Source organism: Loxodonta africana, chromosome 7, assembly GCF_030014295.1.
Source record: "Loxodonta africana isolate mLoxAfr1 chromosome 7, mLoxAfr1.hap2, whole genome shotgun sequence".
Classification (NCBI taxonomy): domain Eukaryota; kingdom Metazoa; phylum Chordata; class Mammalia; order Proboscidea; family Elephantidae; genus Loxodonta; species Loxodonta africana.
Window position 1 is genome coordinate 18870915 of NC_087348.1, and position 19260 is coordinate 18890174.

The window sequence follows — 19260 nt, forward strand, 5'->3', positions numbered from 1 at the left end:
CTTGATATACCTTCTCTCTTCCCCATTCCATCTATTTTCCCCATCTCTCTTCTTTTATCTTCTCTATCTGGCCAGAGATCACTTTCTTTATGCCTTCCCCATAGATTAGTGGCCTGCATACCCCCTAATTAAGTGCTAAACTCCTTCCCTAATAGAGACCACAGAAAGGCCTCTTCCACTGCTCCCAGACTTCAATCAGTCTTGGCTTACTGTGGTCTCTGTGCGCCGAGTGGTCCCATCATCAGAAGTCTCCACAGAGACAACAGACATGGCTCCCTCAGGGTCCTCCTCTGTGTAGGTCTCCACAATCTGCCCAGGCTCCTGCATTCTGGGGATGGTACTATACAGAAGGTGACTATGATCCTACATGGAAAACAGAAAAAGCAGCAGCTACTACTAAGGCATATATCTTAACGATTCATCCCAATGAGAAGCATAGTAGCCCTTGGGGACAGGGATTCCTCAGGCACCTTCTATAGGCCCTGGGATTTTTACAGGAGCGGCTGTCCCCATCTTTTAAACTTTTAACAAAGGACAGCAGACATAATTCCCCAATTCTGATCATTTAACAAACATGAACTGAATTAACTTTAGGCACATCAACATCCAAATAACCGAGACAGCAGATTTAACTTCCGAGTTCTAACTGCAGCCACATCTACAACTGAGTGACCCTTCAAAAAGGTATGTCACCGAGTAACTAAAAAATTTTAAGATAAACCGGAAAATCTCATTAAGAACCAACTTTGTTACTCTGCAGGCGCTGCCTAAGGCTCAAGGCCAGCCAGGCTTTAGGAAGGGTTTTCTGCAAAAGCAGAAGGCACATTCTCTCTAGAGAAGGAATTCAAGAACTAAGGAATCAAATGGGGAGGAGGGGTACAGTGGGTGATAAAGACCAATGATCGTTAAAGTTCATTCCAAAATATAACTACATATATACTTTGGAGATCTACTGATTTATTTTCCTAACTGAAAGAAACTAATGTTAATGGGTCATTACAGTGTGCCAAGGACTTTATAAGACACTAATATGATCTTACTGGCTGGGGAAGTAAAAAGCAATGAAGGAAGTAACCCAGGCCTTGGACCAAAGCAATTACCTGGGGTCCGTTGAGCTTCAGATCTGAAAATTTCTGTCTCTCAAGGTCAGCATCGCCCACAAACCGGCCGTTCTGAAACATAGCCCACAAGAATACAATTCAGTTTGTGGCCTTCCTTTGCTCTATCAAACATATATGATCTTTTTTTCCAAACAGGAAAAGGGCTTTCAAGAAGATATTTGCGGCCTGGAGTCCTTGTGTCAGTACTCATAAAAGAACCACATCACTCCTTAGTCTTAGCACTTCCATCAAAATTGGAATCAGGCCTGGAACTCTGGCAGACTGGGTCTCTGGAACATAAGACGGCAGAGGGTTTTGGGGGATCCGTTTTGTTCACTGATGTATGCCTGGTGCCTTGAACAATGCCTGGCACATAATAGGCACTCAAAAACTATTTGCTGATTAAATAGCAGAGACTCAGATAAGTTCCCAAATACCCAATCTTTTTGGAAAGCCATAAAAATATATGGAAAGTTGGAAGGACTGGGTTGGGGGTTTCCGAAAGCCTTCTTTATTGTTCCATGCATTTTCACACACTATTACCATTGGAAACCCCCATACCAGGCAGCTTTTTTAAGAAAGCAGGAGACAAGAATCTCCCTTTCCAAGTATTTAGAAAAAATCAAGTACCCCAATTCTCCCCAAACAAGCAGAACCTTCAACATTTTCACCGCCAAATATGATAGCCACAGAACACATTCCAAAACACCATCCTTAAGTTGTTCTGTCTTACACAGCAAGAAGATAATCTAATGACATTATACTATGTAAAAACACACTTGCCTGCTCCTCCTCCAAGAGAATAGAGATCCAACCACCTTTGGAGACTCTCCCCACCCCGCAACCCCATTCCACCCCTTTTACATAGAGAGTGTAATGCTACAGGGAGAGGAAATTAAACATTACTTTCAGGAAGAAGGAAGGGCGTGGTATCACTGCTGAGCAAAGTTAAAAATAAAGAAAGAGCAAGTGAGAGAGAGAAACCAGCACAAAACCCTGGAATTCCCCACCACTTCCCGAGCCTGAGCAGCCCTGCTCTCCCCCTTCCAATATGTATCTCTCATCCCTAACCCTCTACTCTAGTTCCTAACAAATCCTAGGAATACTGCGAACACACAGCCTTCTTCAAATTGCTGACCATCCCCCAACTGGAAATCTGTCTTCTCACTCACAATTACAAGGTTCCTCAGTATGAGGGACCTTCTCTTCTGTCTTGAAATACAAATAATTAAGCAATCAATGAAAAGGACTATTGGAGCATGAGCACTGTTCTTGGTTCCCACACAGAGCTCTCTAAAGATGCAACTCTATTGGGCAACACCTACTACACGCACACACATAGGATCAAAGATAGAAAAAACCTCAGACAGATTACATCACATCGAAGTCAGACTAGAGAGACATGGGAAACACAAGATACTTCTCATTTCTACTACCAGCTCTCTCAAGTCACATCCCAGAGCCAACTAACCTCAAAGACCACTGGCTCCTGTGGTTATTTGGGTTCAACAGCAGCATGATACTCCCTCTCCAATTCTAACCAACAGAATTAACAATGACCCTTCCTCTGAGACGATTTACACAGCCAACAAAAAGAGCACACTAGGACAATATGGAACAGGAATACATAAAACATGGACATTGCCACACTTTCTGAGCACAGACTGTTCCCTGAGGGAGTCTGAACTGGGATTGAGAGCACAAGATGCCCAGCTTCCCCAACCACTCAGCAGGCATTTACTTTTTGGATTTTTTTTTTTTAATTGTACTTTAGATGAAGGCTTACAGAGCAAATTAGTTTCTCTTTAGACAATTAAAACACACTGTTTTGTGACACTGGTTGCCAACCCCACAACATGTCAACACTCCCCTTCTTGACCTCGGGTTCCTCATTACCAACTTTCCTGTCCCCTCCTGCCTTCTTGTCCTTGCCCCTGGACTGGTGTGCCCATTTAGACTCACTTTGTTTTATGGGCCTGTGTAATCTTTGGCTGAAGAGTGAACTTCAGGAGTGTCCTGATTTTTTAACACCAAGAAAAAAATCAAACAAGACAGGAGTAACTTGAATACCGCTCCAAACAACATAACCTACCATTACTAGAATCACATCTCAACCTAGAAACCCCACTCCAGCAAAACAGGAAGTCAGATGGATGTTTCTCAGAGATAAGTCCATCCAATTCAGCACAGCAGCAATATTCCCTATCTCTCAGTCACTATTTATTACCCCCAGGGAGGGTTCATCATGAAGCATGGGCATTGAACAACTCATCACTATCAGGAGAGTAGCTTCCCAAGAAGCTACTGTGACTCTGCCAAAGTCCTACCTGCAGGTCTGATGGAAAGAGGGGTTACCTGATGCCGGCGGGTGAGGGTGCCGTTGGCCATGAGTGGGTTGGCATCTTGTGGCGAGACCCGGACGCGTTCCAGTTGCGCCGAGACGTGGCGCCGTTCCTCCTCCAGCGCCCGGGTCAGCTTCTCAAACTGGGCCTCTTGTTCCTTCACAGAGGCCAAGATGCTGGCGGTCGACTCCACCTCTGAGTCGTCCATGATGGTAAGGGGCGGAGCCGCCGCAGGGCAGGGTAAAAAGGAAGGTGGATCACAGAGGGAGGAGAAAGGAGGGAGAACGCCCCCCTCACTTCACACTACCGGGAGAGGGTAAGAGAGGAGAAAAAAGGTCACAGGTCAGAGAAGACAGATGATTATTAATCCCACAGCCAAAGATGCCCTCTCCTGGTTCTACTGCAGGGCAGAAAGCAAGCCACCACCAAGCCTGGGAGCCCATCACCAGTGTCTTCTCAAGTAGGATCCTTTTCCCACTACCCTCCTCAACATCCCACCAGAAATAACTCTGGAAAGGCACAACCAGAGCCAAGTCTTTGTTGGTAGGAGAGAGAGGATGTGGCTAAAGGCTGTAGTCATGACATGAGATTAGAAATAGATTATTTTTCCCCAGAAAAGTCTGCTGGCACCAACTGCAATGAAAGTTACAATTCCATGGTACAGACAAGCACTCACTGTCCTGCAGGGGGCAAACCATTTCCAGAGATAAGGGAGCAGTACAGATCTTACTTAACCTCTGCCAAATCTGAACAATGGAGGTATAATATACTAAAAATCAGTATGTTAAATTAAAATGCAAATAAGAAATGGACGTTGTAAAATCTTTCTACCATGAAAGATGGAGACAAAATTAAGGCCAGCTTCTCATCTAACTACTACTACTACTACTGCAACCCACTGCCCTGGAGTTAATTCCAACTCATAAGCCCCCATATTTAACATGTTTATGTAGGGACCTTTCTACCTTTCAAAATTATACTACAATATTGAGGGCAAAACATATGTTTTGACTAACAATAGACAAGAGAAAACTCTACGTGTAAAAAGGGCACTACTTTCAGGGACCTTCACCTCTTTGGAGGGTAGGGAAAGGAGCATTAGGCTCCACTCTTAAAATGTCCCCCAAAGTATTTCACAGGAACTTCTTACATCTCTGTAATCCTGCCGAAAGCTCTGAATCTTTTTTAGACCATCTTTTTACCCCTTAACTTGTTCCAACTCAGGGTAAATAGCCAAGTATCTAGATGGCTTATGTATGTTATTTCTATAATAAATGATAGTTATAAAAATAAAGAGCTCTTCATACTCTTATTATATAAGCAGGAAGCTGGCTAATAATTGAAGGGGCATTGTTTCCATACTGTTGGTCTAAATGAGGTTTCTACAGTTATGGGAGATTTTACGGCCAATTCAAAATAACGGCCAATTCGAAACAAACTATGTTGAAAGGCAGATTCTGTAATAGACCCTCTCTCCTATACACCACCCTCTCTCATCAACCCCTAGAGAAAAAAGACACTTAAAGTATATTTTCTTATTCTTAATAAACTTATTTCCATACACACCTGTTAAGAGGTCGTAATTGATTGGATTAACACAGAGAACAGCCCAGTCTAGATTCAAAAAGTCATGGGAGAAGCATCCCAGCCACCACAGCAAAGGAGGAAGCAGGCAAGGAGAGAGCTGCAGAAATATTTGGAGGAAAAACGGGAATGAGAGGAAAATAAAATATACCCAACGCATAAAAATAAAAGAAGCAAGGGGAGGAACTGCGAGAAAGACATTCTGGGAATGGAAGGGAGTAATTTCACATATGACTTGGAATTGCTTAATGTGACAAATGTCCTTTGGACTTTGCTCTGTTTCACATACCTGGGACTTGGATACGGTTTTCATAAAAACCCAATTCTACGATCATGTCAGAGTTCCTCCAGCACCAGGAACAGTTTACAATGTGGATAAAAACCCACTTACTCCATGTGTCCAGCAACCAAGGTGGGGGGGGGTGGGGAGGACTTGCTGTTGGAATGCCTTCCCCCTCCTCCCCACCCCTAAGGCAGAAACCTCAAAGCCTAGTCCCAGCATGCCCACAAAGACATTGAGAAACCAATGCAATAGTAGTGGTAGAGAAGACATGTGGGGACTAGCCTAGGCTGAGCCTTTTGCTTCAGCTCCCTTTCCCACGCTCCCCAGAGCCCCACACCAAGCACAAGCGCTGTGCCTGTTTGCCCTAGAGTGTATGCAGCATTCAACAAGCCAAGGGTACTCAGAAGAAACTGATGAGCAGGTGCTCAATAAACTCCTCCTGTATCAAAAACACCTGCTGAATTCTCCATTGCTAAGGCTCCTTCCAGTGGACCCAGCCCCTGAATCCAGGAATGCAGTGGCCTTCTCTCCAATCCCTCCTGCCCAGTTCTGGGATTCCATATTATTTATCAGCTCCTCTTCTTCCTTTCAGTCTAAAGCCCTATCCCGTTTTCTCATATTCCCACCCTACATTCCAGGGGGCCACTCAAAGATCTTTAATAAGTACCCTTATAAAAAAATGTTGCTCCCTTTTGATCTCCATTTCTTTATTTTAAGCACTTGCCCTTATCTGCTATGTACAATGACCTATGAACCTTCCACATCATGAGAAGTCTGAGCTCAAGAGAAATTCTTCCATGAGTACGTTTCAAGCTTACCACTCTGGCAGCCTCCACCCTGTAATCTTTGCTAATAAAACCCCAAAATATCACTATCATGGAGCATGCAGTGATAACCCTCTGCTGCAGAGAGAAACTGTCATCCTGCCATAAATGCCCACTTTTTGCCCCTACAATTTTAATTCAATAAAGAGGGTTAGGAAGGAAGAAACCACCTAGGTCTCGGGTCAGGACGCGATATCTGGAGAGACATTCTAACATCTTCACAGCCTTTAAGCTGACCACTTGCCTCTAATCTGGGGAAGATCGAGTTCATAGGTCTAAAAACATGAGGAAATTGTCTTCCTGAAAGAACGTAACAGATGCTGTGTGGGTTCGACTAAGACTCAGAAGACTGGTCCCAGTCTCAGCTCTGCCACTAGCCAACAATGTTGGTAAGTCACTGCTGTGATTTCATCTGTAAGATGCCAATACCATAACCAGCCCAGGCTAACGCAGAGCTGCTGTGAGGATCAGATGAGATAATATATGTCATACAAATGTGAGATATTATGTTGTTTCAAAAGTTAGTTTCTATCTTCCAATTACATTACTTAATAGTAAGTAATGCCTCAGCCCAAAACTATTTTGTGAACTAGTAGGTGAAATTAACTGGATCAGGAGCATAACTGGGTTCTAAGGAGTAGATGAGCTGGTTTCCCTACTCCAACTCTATTCACCAGGGGGTCCCACCTAGACCAGTGTTTCTGGGACACAGGGTGATTCCCTAGTGCCTGGCAGTGGTTACAGCATTACACATCTGCTATAGTACTCGATTCTTTATTCAAGGTCTTAGCAGTTTATTACCAAAGGGAAAGGGAAGGTGACAAGAAATAACAATCACTGAATGTTTTACATTTATGACCCTGGCAATCCTTACAAAAACCTTTAGGAAGTATATTTTATTGCAAATGAGAAAACAAATTACCCAAGGTCTCACAGTTAAAAGCAAATTATGGATTTTAACCCAGGTCTATGCCATTCCAAAGCTGTGCTCTTTCTATGCTATCAAGTCCAAAACAACAGAAGTCCAGTACATGATGGACGGTTCAGCCCCTGTCCCCTATAACCTCTGAGCTTTCTTCCCAACCACCACAGGAAAAGGGGGGAAAAGTTTCCATCTTTCTTTAGGCTAAAGGGTTATTTATAATGTCTAGATATAAGAGGTAAGTGGGAAAACAGGAAAAAAAAAAAAGAAAAGGAAGTGTAAGTGGGAGAAGAACAGGAGTCAGGCAAACTAAATGGTCTCATAACTCAGACAAAGATTCCTCTTCATGCAGTATGTACCATAAGAAGATCACGCTACAGACCAGAATCTGCAAACCATTAATTGATTTTGTCAGATAGAGTCAAAAAACAATCTTATGAGTCCTTTCCAGGTCTACCACTTAGGATTTTTAAGTGGATTATTCTTGCATTCACCACAAAACAGACCACATCAAGGAATTCCTCAAAGTGGGAAGGGGACGCATTAAATGAATTTCCCTACAACTAGATTTTCTGAGAATAACTGGTTTTACTCTTAATAAACCATAGGTCCTATATTACTGGATCCCACACACCCTAGAAAGAACTTTCCTGCTATTACCTAGAACCTACAGAAGGATCTCTCATTCAAGCACTGACAACACTAAAAGTTCGGCCTCTTCTGCAAGAATGCCAGACCAAAAGAAGTTAAAGTGAATCAAATACAAGGACCAAACAGTCTGACAATGCCAACCAATTAGCAGGGCAAAAATCACTTATCAACAGCACAGTCCCTGGAATGAAGATTTGTTCTACTGCAAACTGGCTGTAAAACATAATTTGCAATTCTGATTCTGAAACCTTAAGAATACAGGTTTTGGAAATCAGCATGACTGAGCTCAAATTCCAGCTCCACTGCTTATTAGCTATCTGACTTTGGGCAAATTACTATTTAATCTCTCTAAACCTCAGCTTTCTTTTCCGTAAAATGGGGGAAATAAAAATACATAGGATGGATAGAAAAATTGGGGAATGAATAAGGGTGATGGTTGAACAACATGATGAACATAATTAATACTACTGAACTGTACATGTGTAGAGTGCTGAAATGGCAACTTTTTGTTAGAAAAAAAAAGTAGGGCAAAGCATGGGGGAAAAATCTTTTTAAAAAATTCATTAGAATGGTTATGAGAATTAAATGAGACAATCCATGTAAAGGGCTTAGAAAAATGTTTTGACACACAGAAAACTATTAATACTGTTATTAATTTCAAATACCACTACAAAGAGCTAACACAAAGGACTAGTTTTGGTGTTGTGGTAGGGCTTTTGAATAAACCACAGATCTCTCTCCATGCTCCCTTCTCCCATTTCCAGCAGACCTATAAACTACAGAATTCTTCCATTCTTGAAAAGAAAAACAATATAAAATTCCAGATGAAGGGTCAAAAGACCTGAGATTCAAGTTCTGGCTCTGCTAAAAATTAAGCAGTAAGACCCTGGAGAAGTTTTAACTCGTGTAATCTTCAATTTCTACTATTTTTCAAGGTTGTTATAAAGCTTATTGAGCTAATACATGTTAAAAAAAAAAAAAAAACCTATAGGCTAGGTGACTCTGAATCTCTCTTCTACCTCCATGCAGCTCAAATAAGCATATCCAAAGACCAGAATTAGATAATAAACAAGCCTCTGAGGAAAGAAGTCCTATGATTTTTCCTGAAATGGAGAACTCTGTTGTTGCTGTGTACAGTCCAGTCCATTGCAACTCATAGCAAGCCCATGTGACAGAGTACAACTGCCCCCTAAGGTTTTCTTGGCTGTAATGTTTCCGGAAGCAGATCACCAGGTCTTTCTACCACAGAGCCGCTGGGTGAGTTCAAACCACCAACCCTTCTGTTAGCAGCTGGGCACTGTTGTATACCAGGGCTCCTTGGAGAACTCAAAATCCACCAGATAGTCTTTGGATTCTTGGAAAGAGAAATTTTATCTTCTGTAGCCAGCCCTCCTCATTTCTTCCTATTTATTCATTATGAAATCAAAACCAATGTCACAAATTTATGCTCTTCCTTTAGGAGCAATGATAAGCAAAACTTCATTTCCATGTCATTCCAGGGATCTCAAAGGGCTCCTTTTTAAAAAACACAGAGTCTCCTACTGAAGAGTACCACAGGAGTCAATAAAAGATAGCACCTGTAACACTACAAAGCTGTATTACATAACGAATATTCAAGCCAGAAAAGTAGGTCCTCTAGATACCTAAGGCAACCCTGGTGGCGTGGTGGTTAAGAGCTCGGCTGCTAACCAAAACGTCAGCAGTTCGAATCCCCCAGGCGCTCCTTGGAAACTCTATGGGGCAGTTCTACTCTGTCCTTTAGGGTCGCTATGAGTCGGAACCAACTGCACAGCAAGGAGTTTGGTTGTTTGGTTTTTTTTTTTTGGTTTTCGATACCTAAATATTTCTCTAAAATCCCTCTTATTTGCCACAGCTGGCATTTGCCCCAGAATTCAAAGCAATTATTTCTATCCAACCATACACACTCACAGAAAATTGTCATTCTGTTTCTAAATCAAAGAAAAATATTTTGTCAACAGGTTTTCTATGGCTTCTTATCATAAAGAGTGCTTGTATTAGAGTCTGAAGTCTCCACTTGATGTTCCACTGCCTGAAGCTCATGGTCAAGAGTAATTCTAGCACTTCTCCCTTCACTGTAACTCCCAAGTCCCTGGGCCTGATCTGCATTCTGACCTAAAGAAAAGAGGACCCTGCTTACTTTACAATCTGATCTCAACTGAGCGTTTTGTCAGAGTCACAAAAGAATTGTCTCACCAAAATCCTAGAATTGGCCTTGACATAGGTATTGATATTTCCCTGTGGATTTACTTTATCCTAGGCCCAGTCTCCATCTAGAGCACGAAAAAAAGGTTGACTGAAGGAGTTTTATAGGAAAGCAAGGAAGAACTGGGTCTCACTGTGTCCACCATGAATCACTCTGATGGGTGAAGGATTCTCTGGACAAATCACCCCCTCTCTTAGGTAAGAGTTAGGGGGTTTCACACAAAAGAAATTTAAAATATATTAAAAATTTTTAAATGCGTCTTGTTAAAAGGAGGTTAAAAACTAGAAGCAACTAGTGTCACGTAAAAATGTGTATTTTTGTATGAGAAATTAACTTAAGCTGTAAACTTTCACCTAAAGCACAATCAAAAAAAAAAAAAAGTTAAAAGAAAAAACAGAGGTTGAGCTGGCAACCAAGACCAAAAAAACCACTCGCACTGCCATCAAGTCGATTCTGACTCATAACAACCCATATAGGACAGAGCAGAACTGCCCTATAGGGTTTCCAAGGCTATAAATCTTTACAGAAGCAGACTGCCACACCTTTCTCCTGTGCAGCAACTAAGCACTTAACCACTGCACCACTAGGGCTCCTTATAAGACAAAAGGACTCCTTAAACTTACTTCAGTTTGATCATCCTGATCCAAAGTTACCTGTCAAGACTTAAAGTTTTACTGTGACTTAAACAAAAAATCACCACCACCATCATGACCTCCTAGATTCAGAGACCAGATGGAATATTCTTCTTGCTCTCTTTTCCTCTACCATGTATTCTGGGAACCCCTCAAACTATAACATACTAAGTGGCTAAACACTGTGCTGGCTTTGAAGCAAAGGAAGGGTGCGGCTCTCAGCTAGATGAGGGGGCCCAGAACTGAAAGGGTATGGAAAGAAACAAAACCTGCTTCTCTCTGGAGCATGGGTGACACACACACAAGACTGGTCTAACAAGTCCTTCTGATCTCTCAGGCCAGGCCGCCTCCTCTCCTCCCCCATTACCCACGTGTTCTCCAAGGCCCTCCAGTGGGACAGATAACACTGAATTTTCTCTCAATCCTGAGAGAGTCTGAGACACACTGATACTTACCTGGGTCCCTGTTGCAACCTTGCCAAAGGCGCTTCACCTACCCTTATAAGGAGAAAGCAGGGCTTTAGGGAGAGGCCGATAAGGAAACAGAGGGAGGGGCAAAACAGACAGGGAGGTGTCAGACTAGATGAAGGGGCGAGGCCAAATGCCTTTCCCCTTCCTACAACAAGAGGGAGAGGAAAGTCAGGTACACAATGAGAAAAAGTCTAATAGAAATGGAAAGGTACCATTTAACTCTTGTGTCATAAAAGAAAAATCCTAAAATTAACTAGGATACTTTATACCTTTCCCCATCCTGGCTAGAACAGAATATATATATACACCATGGAAAAGAAGCTTAACCTTATGGTTTACAACTTCTCCGAGCTCACATTCCTTTTTTAAAGTAGCAGCTTCTCACCAAACCCCCCTACTTTCTATCTATAGCACTCTCTCCATCTCTGCCCATCATTTAATAATAACTTGGAAAAATTGGAAGCATGTAACTGAGTCATATTTACTCAGTTCCACTTCCTCAAAGCCCTGAAAAGACCAACACTACACCTCTTTCAATCTGGTTTAAAGTACACCTCCCTTCTGAGACAAGCAACACGGAAAGAGAAGGTGTGAACCTATGAAGAAATCAAGGAGAGGTCGCATTAAGGTCCTATTTCAACTCCAGGGCAGATAGCTGAAGGAAGTATCTCTTCCTATCTGAAAGAAGAAAATCTGACCTCAAAGGGGAAGAAAAATTGGGAATTATTGATTATTGATCTCCCCCTATAAATTATCACACATAATCCTCTCAACTCTCTGAGGTAATGTCTGTCTCTTTTTTATATATAAGTAAACTTACATCAGAAGTATTTTACATCTTGCCCAAAGTCATACAGCTTTTAAGTGGTAGAAGTGCATCTGTTCCACTCCGAGTCATGTTCATTCTCCCTGATACTGTGAAAGGCGTGTGAAATTCGTTTCCTGTAGTTAAAACTCATTCTAACTCTAACAGAGAAGTTGACCAAAACAAACTTTTTGGAGGTGGAACATGAGAGGAGACAGTGGAAAATGAGAGGAGCCACACAGACCTGCCAGAAGTACTCTGGGCTGAACCCTGATCTTCGGCAGCAAATGAAAAGGAGCTACGTCTAAAGCAGCACAACTTGGAATTAGATCTCCAATTTAAAGAGCAAGATTTTACTCAATCCTGGGGAGAGAGTAGGTTACAATCTACCTCAGATTTCCCTTTTTATAAGGAACAAGTACTCAGGAAGGAAGATGGGAGAAACAAAAGAGGTACTACTTTGCACAAATCACCTACTCTTCTCCACTGGCAAGCCTTCTCTAGAAATCTGGTTATATGTCATATTCTTTGATCAACCCTCAACACTGGAATGAAAACCCAATCACAAATATTTCTACTCTCATTTTTAAAGTGACATCTCCCTAAGCCAAAAGTGGAGATCAGAGCTGGGGTAGAAACTGAAGGAACTAGAAGCAGGGAAGATTGTGCTAGCCAGCATCAGAACAGAGGGAAGGGATTGTTCTAGCGGTATGTTAGCAATCTGCCTCTAGGGCAGCTGTCCTCCTGGGCAATCAAAGGCGGGTCTGTGTGTGTGCTCAGGGACTAGCCAGCTTGGCACGAAGTTGAGGACTCAGCCACCCAATCCACAAAGTGAGAAATGATGCCTGTTCCACAGCAGGGATAGAGGGCAGGGAAACACAAAACAAGGCAGAAAAGGGGGAAGAGGGGCAACAGAGAGTGCTACAGGTGCTGTTTTAGTCTAGACATAGGGGGAAAGTCCCAGGAAACTACCAACCATTCCCCAGTCAAAAGAACTGCCGGTACCTCTCAAAACTGACATCAAAGAATAAGTAGGTTTCTCCTGCTCTGTATGTAGTAGGGTGCCATTTGGAACGGCAAGCCCCAGAGTAGCCTGCTTATTTCTGTTCCTTTCAGTCCTCAAGAAAGTATCTGCAAATATATAGAGTGAATAAACATTATTTAACAACTACCTCCTTCTAGAATTCCGTTCTTAATTAAATCTTAGAGATCCATAGATAACAGATGCAAACACAAAATGCAGTGCGATCCCCTAAGAAGTCAAGGCCATTTATATGACTCAAGTGCTAAAATGCAAAAGGCCACAGTCAGAATTCACACTCCCTAATCCCTCAGAGTAGCTAGATGCTCTGAGACCCATTCACCACACAAAGGCTGCTCTCTTCTCAGTAGAGCTCTGTAGCAGAGCTGCTCTCCAGGGACAAAGAGATTTCACAGGAGAACCACAAAGACATCGCCCCTCTCCATTCCCCCACTCCCAGCTTTCTCACTTCCTGTCACAGTAGCACCAGACCACAGTCTCCCAGAAACAAACAAATACAAAGTGCTGGATTCTGGGCTTCAGGCCAACCACATTCCAGGGCATCCTGTCTACCAATCACCAGCCAGAGCTCCCACTTTGCCCTGCTCAATTCCTTATCATGTTCAGGGAAAACAACCCTCCTCCCTGCCCCAAGCCAACACCACATAGGACAAAGCTCAGGCCTTTAAGAATCAGCAGAAAAATACTGTGCACAGATCTAAGGGTTTGGAGGGGTGAGGGGAATTTTAAGATTCCTAGTAGGCAAGTTTCTCCACTTTGGAGGCACTGCACTGGGGATTTTAAAGCTACTGCTGCTGTTACATTCAGTTCAGCTACATGTGACACATCCCCAAGAAAGGGTCATGGTAGCAATCTGATCACTAACCTGGTCTCAGTCAGCAGAAAATTTCCGCCTGGAGAAAACTACTTCAGGACACATCCTCTTGTCACCTTCTCTATCACCCATTTCCAAAGTTTTCAACATCTGTCCTCTTTTCCCCACAAACATAAAGTTAACTCCTAAGCAGGCCCCACAAAGAACAAACAAAGGCAGCTGACTCCACCCTACAAAGAGGCACAGATAGGCGGGAGCTTATCAGGTCTGGGAGCAAAGTTCCCTGGTGTCCCTAGAGAATGAGAAGGACCACTGACCACTAGGTACTGTGCAGCAGCCCCGGGGCAGCAAGATCAAGACACCCTCAGATTTTTTTGCTTACTACCCTACAGTCCCTGAAGGGGGTCAGAGGCTATAGATTTGGATATGAGTCAGAAAAGAGCGTCTCCCTTCCAAATAAGGGTTGACGCCAACAACAGGAAAAATGAGAATTTTCCTATTATCTTGTACAATCCCGTTGGAAGTTAGCCCTAAACCCCAGAAGCAAAGAGGCAGAGAGAGAGAGAGAGAGACTCTATTAACCAGAGAGTCTAAAAATTCAAAGAACTAACACCCTTTGCCCAAAGGGCTCAACTCCCTGTGCAGAAAACAGGCACAAGGCTCAGCAGAGTTTTCCAACCAGAGGGACATTACAGGCAACTAACTAGTAATATGCTATCATTTGTAATCTTTCCTCCCAGCTTTCTTTCTCCCAAGAACCCCTGGTGGCGTGGTGGTTAAGAGCTTGGCTGCCAACCAAAAGGTCCGTGGTTCGGACTCATCAGCCACTCTGTGGTTGAAAGATGTGGCAATCTGTTTCTGTAAAGATTTACAGCCTTGGAAACCCTATGGGGCAGCTCTACTTTGTCCTATAGGGTAGCTATGAGTTGGAATTCGACTTTGACAGCAATGTGTTTGGGTTTGGTTTCCTCTCTCCAAGAGTCCTTTCCCCCTTTTCTCCTTAGACTAGACTTGACCTGCCAGAAGTACTCTGGGCTGAACCCTGATCTAGGAAGTAAATGAAAAGGAGCTACGTCTGAAGCAGCACAACTTGGAGTCAGTCCATATCTGGAACCAGTATAACCGGTAGAAGGGGGGAAGCAGAAACACACGAAATAGTCACCCATTCTAGGGCTGGAGAAAAGAAAATATTTTAGGAACCCTATGTTTTAGATCAGAATGTCAACAGCAGGGCCTAACCATTGCAAACTATCATTGAAGCACATGAAAACAAAAGTTTGATTTCTTATCTAGCGCCAGATCAGACTAACTCCCTTTTTCTGTCAAGAATAACTGAAAACTAGGAGTACTGTGCTCCTTTAAGCAATCATCTAAATGAGAGCTGACTGTCAACATTTACCCTGGACCAAAGATGAAACATAAGGGGGGACAAGGAAGCTAGATTAATAGAACCACCAGAATGGAAATATTGAGAATGCTGACACACTGTGAAAAGTGTAACCAATGTCACTGAATAATACGTATGCTACTGTTGTTGTGTGCCATCCAGTTGATTCCAACTCATAGTAGAACTGCCCTATAGGGTTTCCAAGGCTGTAAATCTTTATGGAAGCAGACTGCCACGTCTTTCTCCCTGGAGTGGCTGGTGGGTTCAAATCACTGACCTTTGGGTTAGCAGTTTACCACTGCACCACCAGGGCTCCTACCTGAATGATACGTATAGAAATTGTTAAATGAAAACCTAATATGCTATGTAAATTTTCTCCAAAATCACAATATAATGTTAAAAAAAGGAATAACTGAAAACTTAATTACAATTGTTGGTAATCTTATCTAATTCTCCCTCATTCATACACCAGGTCAAATAAATCAGAGTCAATTAAGTACCACAATGTGGGTTAGATATACAAAAGCAAATGGAAACAGTAAAGTCTAGCTGCTGCTGTTAGGTGCCATCCAGTCAGTTCCCACTCATAGCAACACTATGCACAACAGAATGAAACACCAGACAATGTTCCACTGCTTTTCATAAGGTTTTCACTGGCCAGTTTTTTTAGGAGTAGATCGCCAGGTCTTTCTAGTAGGGGAGTTTTCTGAGACACTCAGCAAAAAGAGGGTTGTAGAAGGCATACCACAGACATAGAACTGGACCTGCCCATATCAATACTTCTGTTCCTTGGCAGGTTCCCTGGCTCAAACTGAGTAGGTGAGACAGAAAAGGGGTACTGACTCAGAAATATAGTCAGTCACCCTGGGGTGTAAGGGAAGAGAAGGAGAACAGTATAGCCAACAGACTACAATTCAGCATGACTTCACCAGGTCCTGGTTCTAATTGTATCTCTGGTTGTTTGCAGACATATTTAGAAAAACCAACCAAAGGAATAATGAACGGGTAAGGAGAAAGTCACTGGAGGGGCCCAAGACTTAAGCTGAATGCTCAATAGTTGGAAAAGCATGAATCTGCTTTGCTATCCAAATTCCCACACCCTTCTCTCTCCAAAGCAGGCCCATCCTTAAAGAACTGGAGGAAGGGGAGGCAGAGAAAAGAAATGTGATTGGGAAAGATTTAGCTACATTCCAACTAGCCAGCCATCCCACATTGTATTAAGAGTGCCTGAGAATCCAATCCCACTATAGGAGAGTTGTCAGGACTCTGCTAACATGCATCCAATTCCTCCCCCACCCCCCACCCCCAAACACTCTGAAAAGAAGCGTAATTGAGATGGCTTGATGAAGGCACCAGCTGTTTCCACCACTCTCCCTTCCCCCAACCCCAGAGACCACAGTTCAAACTCACATCAAACACTTAATACAACTGACTGGTCAGTAGCAAAGAGAAGCCTGGACTAAAATAGCAGGAAGAGTGCCAACTGGCCCCACTTAGAAGGAATGTTTTCTCGGCTCAATTTAAAAATAAGAAACCTTTGTCATCCCGTCCTCTCTACCCAATAATGTTCTCCTTCCCCCAACCTACCCCTCAGTGTCAAGGGGTTTCAGTTTCTTCTCTACAATTCCTTGATCTATTTTCAAATGTCAGAGAATACAGAGGAGGTGTGTGTAAGGCTGCATGTAAGAGAACGTCTGAGATATTAGAAGGCTTCCCGTACTACAACAGTAATCCCAAAACCTAGTACAGGCTTCCTGTAAGGAGACATGAACTGCACAACACCTGTCACATTATACAGACACCCTTGATGGACAGTAAAAGAATTTCCCAAGGCATGGGTAGCCAGCTAATAGTATTAACGTGACCAGCCCCACCACCACCAACCCACCCATATTCCAAGTTGGCTAGAGTTAGCCAAGGAGGAAGGGAAGGAAGCCAGCACTTCCTTTTCAGACAGGAAGTGACATTGGCCCTTCCTGTTGAGTTTTAAACAAATTGTCCAGCTGAGTTTCAATGCTAACATCCTCTCCTGAATTTGTTCCACAATTTCAAAATGGAGAGGGGAAGTGGAGATATGGTCTAAAAGTTTCTCTTCCTCCTAACAAGCAAGTCCTCCATACCATGCTAAGTACCGGCAAAACCCCCAAATCAGGCTGTGACATCTGCAATTTCAAAACAATACAGGAAACGAAGGTAGATTACTTCAAATTAACCACCTTCTCACCATGTCTACCACCGTGAACTATTTGTCTCTATTTTGCATTCTAATAAAAAATAATCACCCATCTGAGAAATCACAAAGCTATGTAATTTAACTCAAATCTCCAGTTTTGTGGTCCTCAAACCTAACTGACTTTTTAAAGCACTCAGCTACTAACCGAAAGGTCACAGTGGTGGTTCAAAGCCACTAGCCACTCTTTGGGAGAAAGATGTGGCACACAGGGGCAGATGATCCAATAAGCAAGGTAAGCACTGTATATATAAACCCACTGCTGTCGAGTCGATTCCAACTCATAGCGACCCTATAGTATATATACAGTATATGATGAATACTGTATACATACAGTCCCCCAAATCTACCTCCCTATCCTCCACCCCTTAATTTCTGGAGAGGAGGCCTGGAAATCCAAGTTTTTCTAAAACCCTCAAAGTGATTCTAACAGCCTGTTGGAAACCACTGTACTGGCCTATCCCTGACAACCCTCTGACCACCACATTTCTCTTCCACAAAGGGCACTGGTTATAAAATACATTATTTGGGCATGTTTTACTGTTCACCACACAGCCTAGATCATTACTCAGTCTGGAATAGAAACTCTTTGAAAGCATGGATTTAAATATAAGGATAGCTGGAATTACCAGTCCTAAATCCTATATTCTAGATTCAGAACCCTCTATAAGAAATTACTCAGACTGCTGAGAAGGAAGAACTGTCTCACTTTGATCCATGCCTCCTTCTCTAGAATCCTGACTTGATATACTGGAAGATATTTCTATTTATATTGCAAATTGGACCACCAGATTACTTGTAAAACATCTTAAATTTTCCTCTGAGGAACAAGGAGCTATACCAAATTTTCAAAGATTGGTTCAACGTTATTGTTGTTTTTAGTTGCCACGCAGCTGGCTCCAATTCATGGCAACCTTCTATATAACAGTTCTACTGTCCCAAAAGTCCAAAGTCCTAAATCTAGCATTCAAGACCCTAGATAATTCTAGCCCCACTGATAATGTAAGAGAAATAGCCAGAATCTCTGATTTCAAGTGTTAACTCTGACACTTATCCAAGCAAGTCACTTTAACTTCTGGTTTGAGTAAAAGAAAGTGAGTGGCAAAATGTCTTTAGAAGAACCATACGGAGAAATACTTCCACAAGGAAGCTCCTGTCACAGATTTGGGAAAGAAGAATGACATTAAAAGACATACTCTCGAGACAACCACAAATATCTTGGCCCCATTTATAAATGTTGAAGTAATAAACATCAACCACTTATTTTTAAATTTTAAACTTCAAAGTTAAAAACTTCAAAATTTGGAGGAATCTGGGATTGCCTGAAATATTTCCTATGCAAGATGATACAGTTACCTGAGCAGAGGAGGAGGAGATGGGAGGGAAAAAAATGTTTCCTGATTGAGGTCATCTCCCAAGGATGATACTATTAAGTAATAGGATGACAACTAGATAGGTATAATTAAAGAGAAGAACAGAGGGTAACCAGGTCAAGTTCCAGGGCTAACCTCCAAATGAAGAGATAGAGAGGGAGACAGAGACTCTTTCACTGAGGGTCAGACTAGTTAAACCAGAAATCATGGAAGGGAAAGTAGTAAGTGGGTGATTCAAAACACAGGTACTCTGATAATTCATCCAATATATTTTCCTTCCCATATGCGATTGTCGTAGAACATCAGTCACTAAAAAACTAGTTGGTACTTCTTCCTCAACCCTACCCAAGTCACCAAGTGGCTCAGTATACAATTTAATAACCCCTACTATGCCTAAACATATATATGAAAAGGGAAAACAGAAACATACCGCTAGCTATCAGGAAACATGGATATGGTTGACCTATAAACTGGTCCCCAAAATCATTAAATCCCAGTGATTAGGGCTCTGGGAAAGTAGCAGCTTTTTGGTCAAATGAGCAAAAGAAAAAGCAATAAGTGGAGTAGGTGTAATATT

General features: G+C 42.5%; 1 protein-coding gene across 9 annotated transcripts in view; it reads right to left on the reverse strand.

Annotated features, from left to right (window-relative positions):
- The window catches only part of CTNND1 (catenin delta 1), a 45955-nt gene that overhangs the window by 18322 nt on the left and 8373 nt on the right, over positions 1-19260 (reverse strand). For 4 of the 9 annotated variants that reach the window (XM_023540546.2, XM_010600898.3, XM_023540545.2 and 1 more), the window contains exons 2-5: positions 5009-5126; positions 3456-3745; positions 1101-1172; positions 211-363 (exon numbers count right to left, since the gene is read on the reverse strand). In XM_023540546.2, the coding sequence (XP_023396314.1) occupies positions 211-363; positions 1101-1172; positions 3456-3650 (420 nt within the window). In that variant the 5' untranslated portion in view covers positions 3651-3745; positions 5009-5126. The other 5 variants (XM_023540544.2, XM_023540548.2, XM_023540549.2 and 2 more) reach the window with 5 other exon arrangements.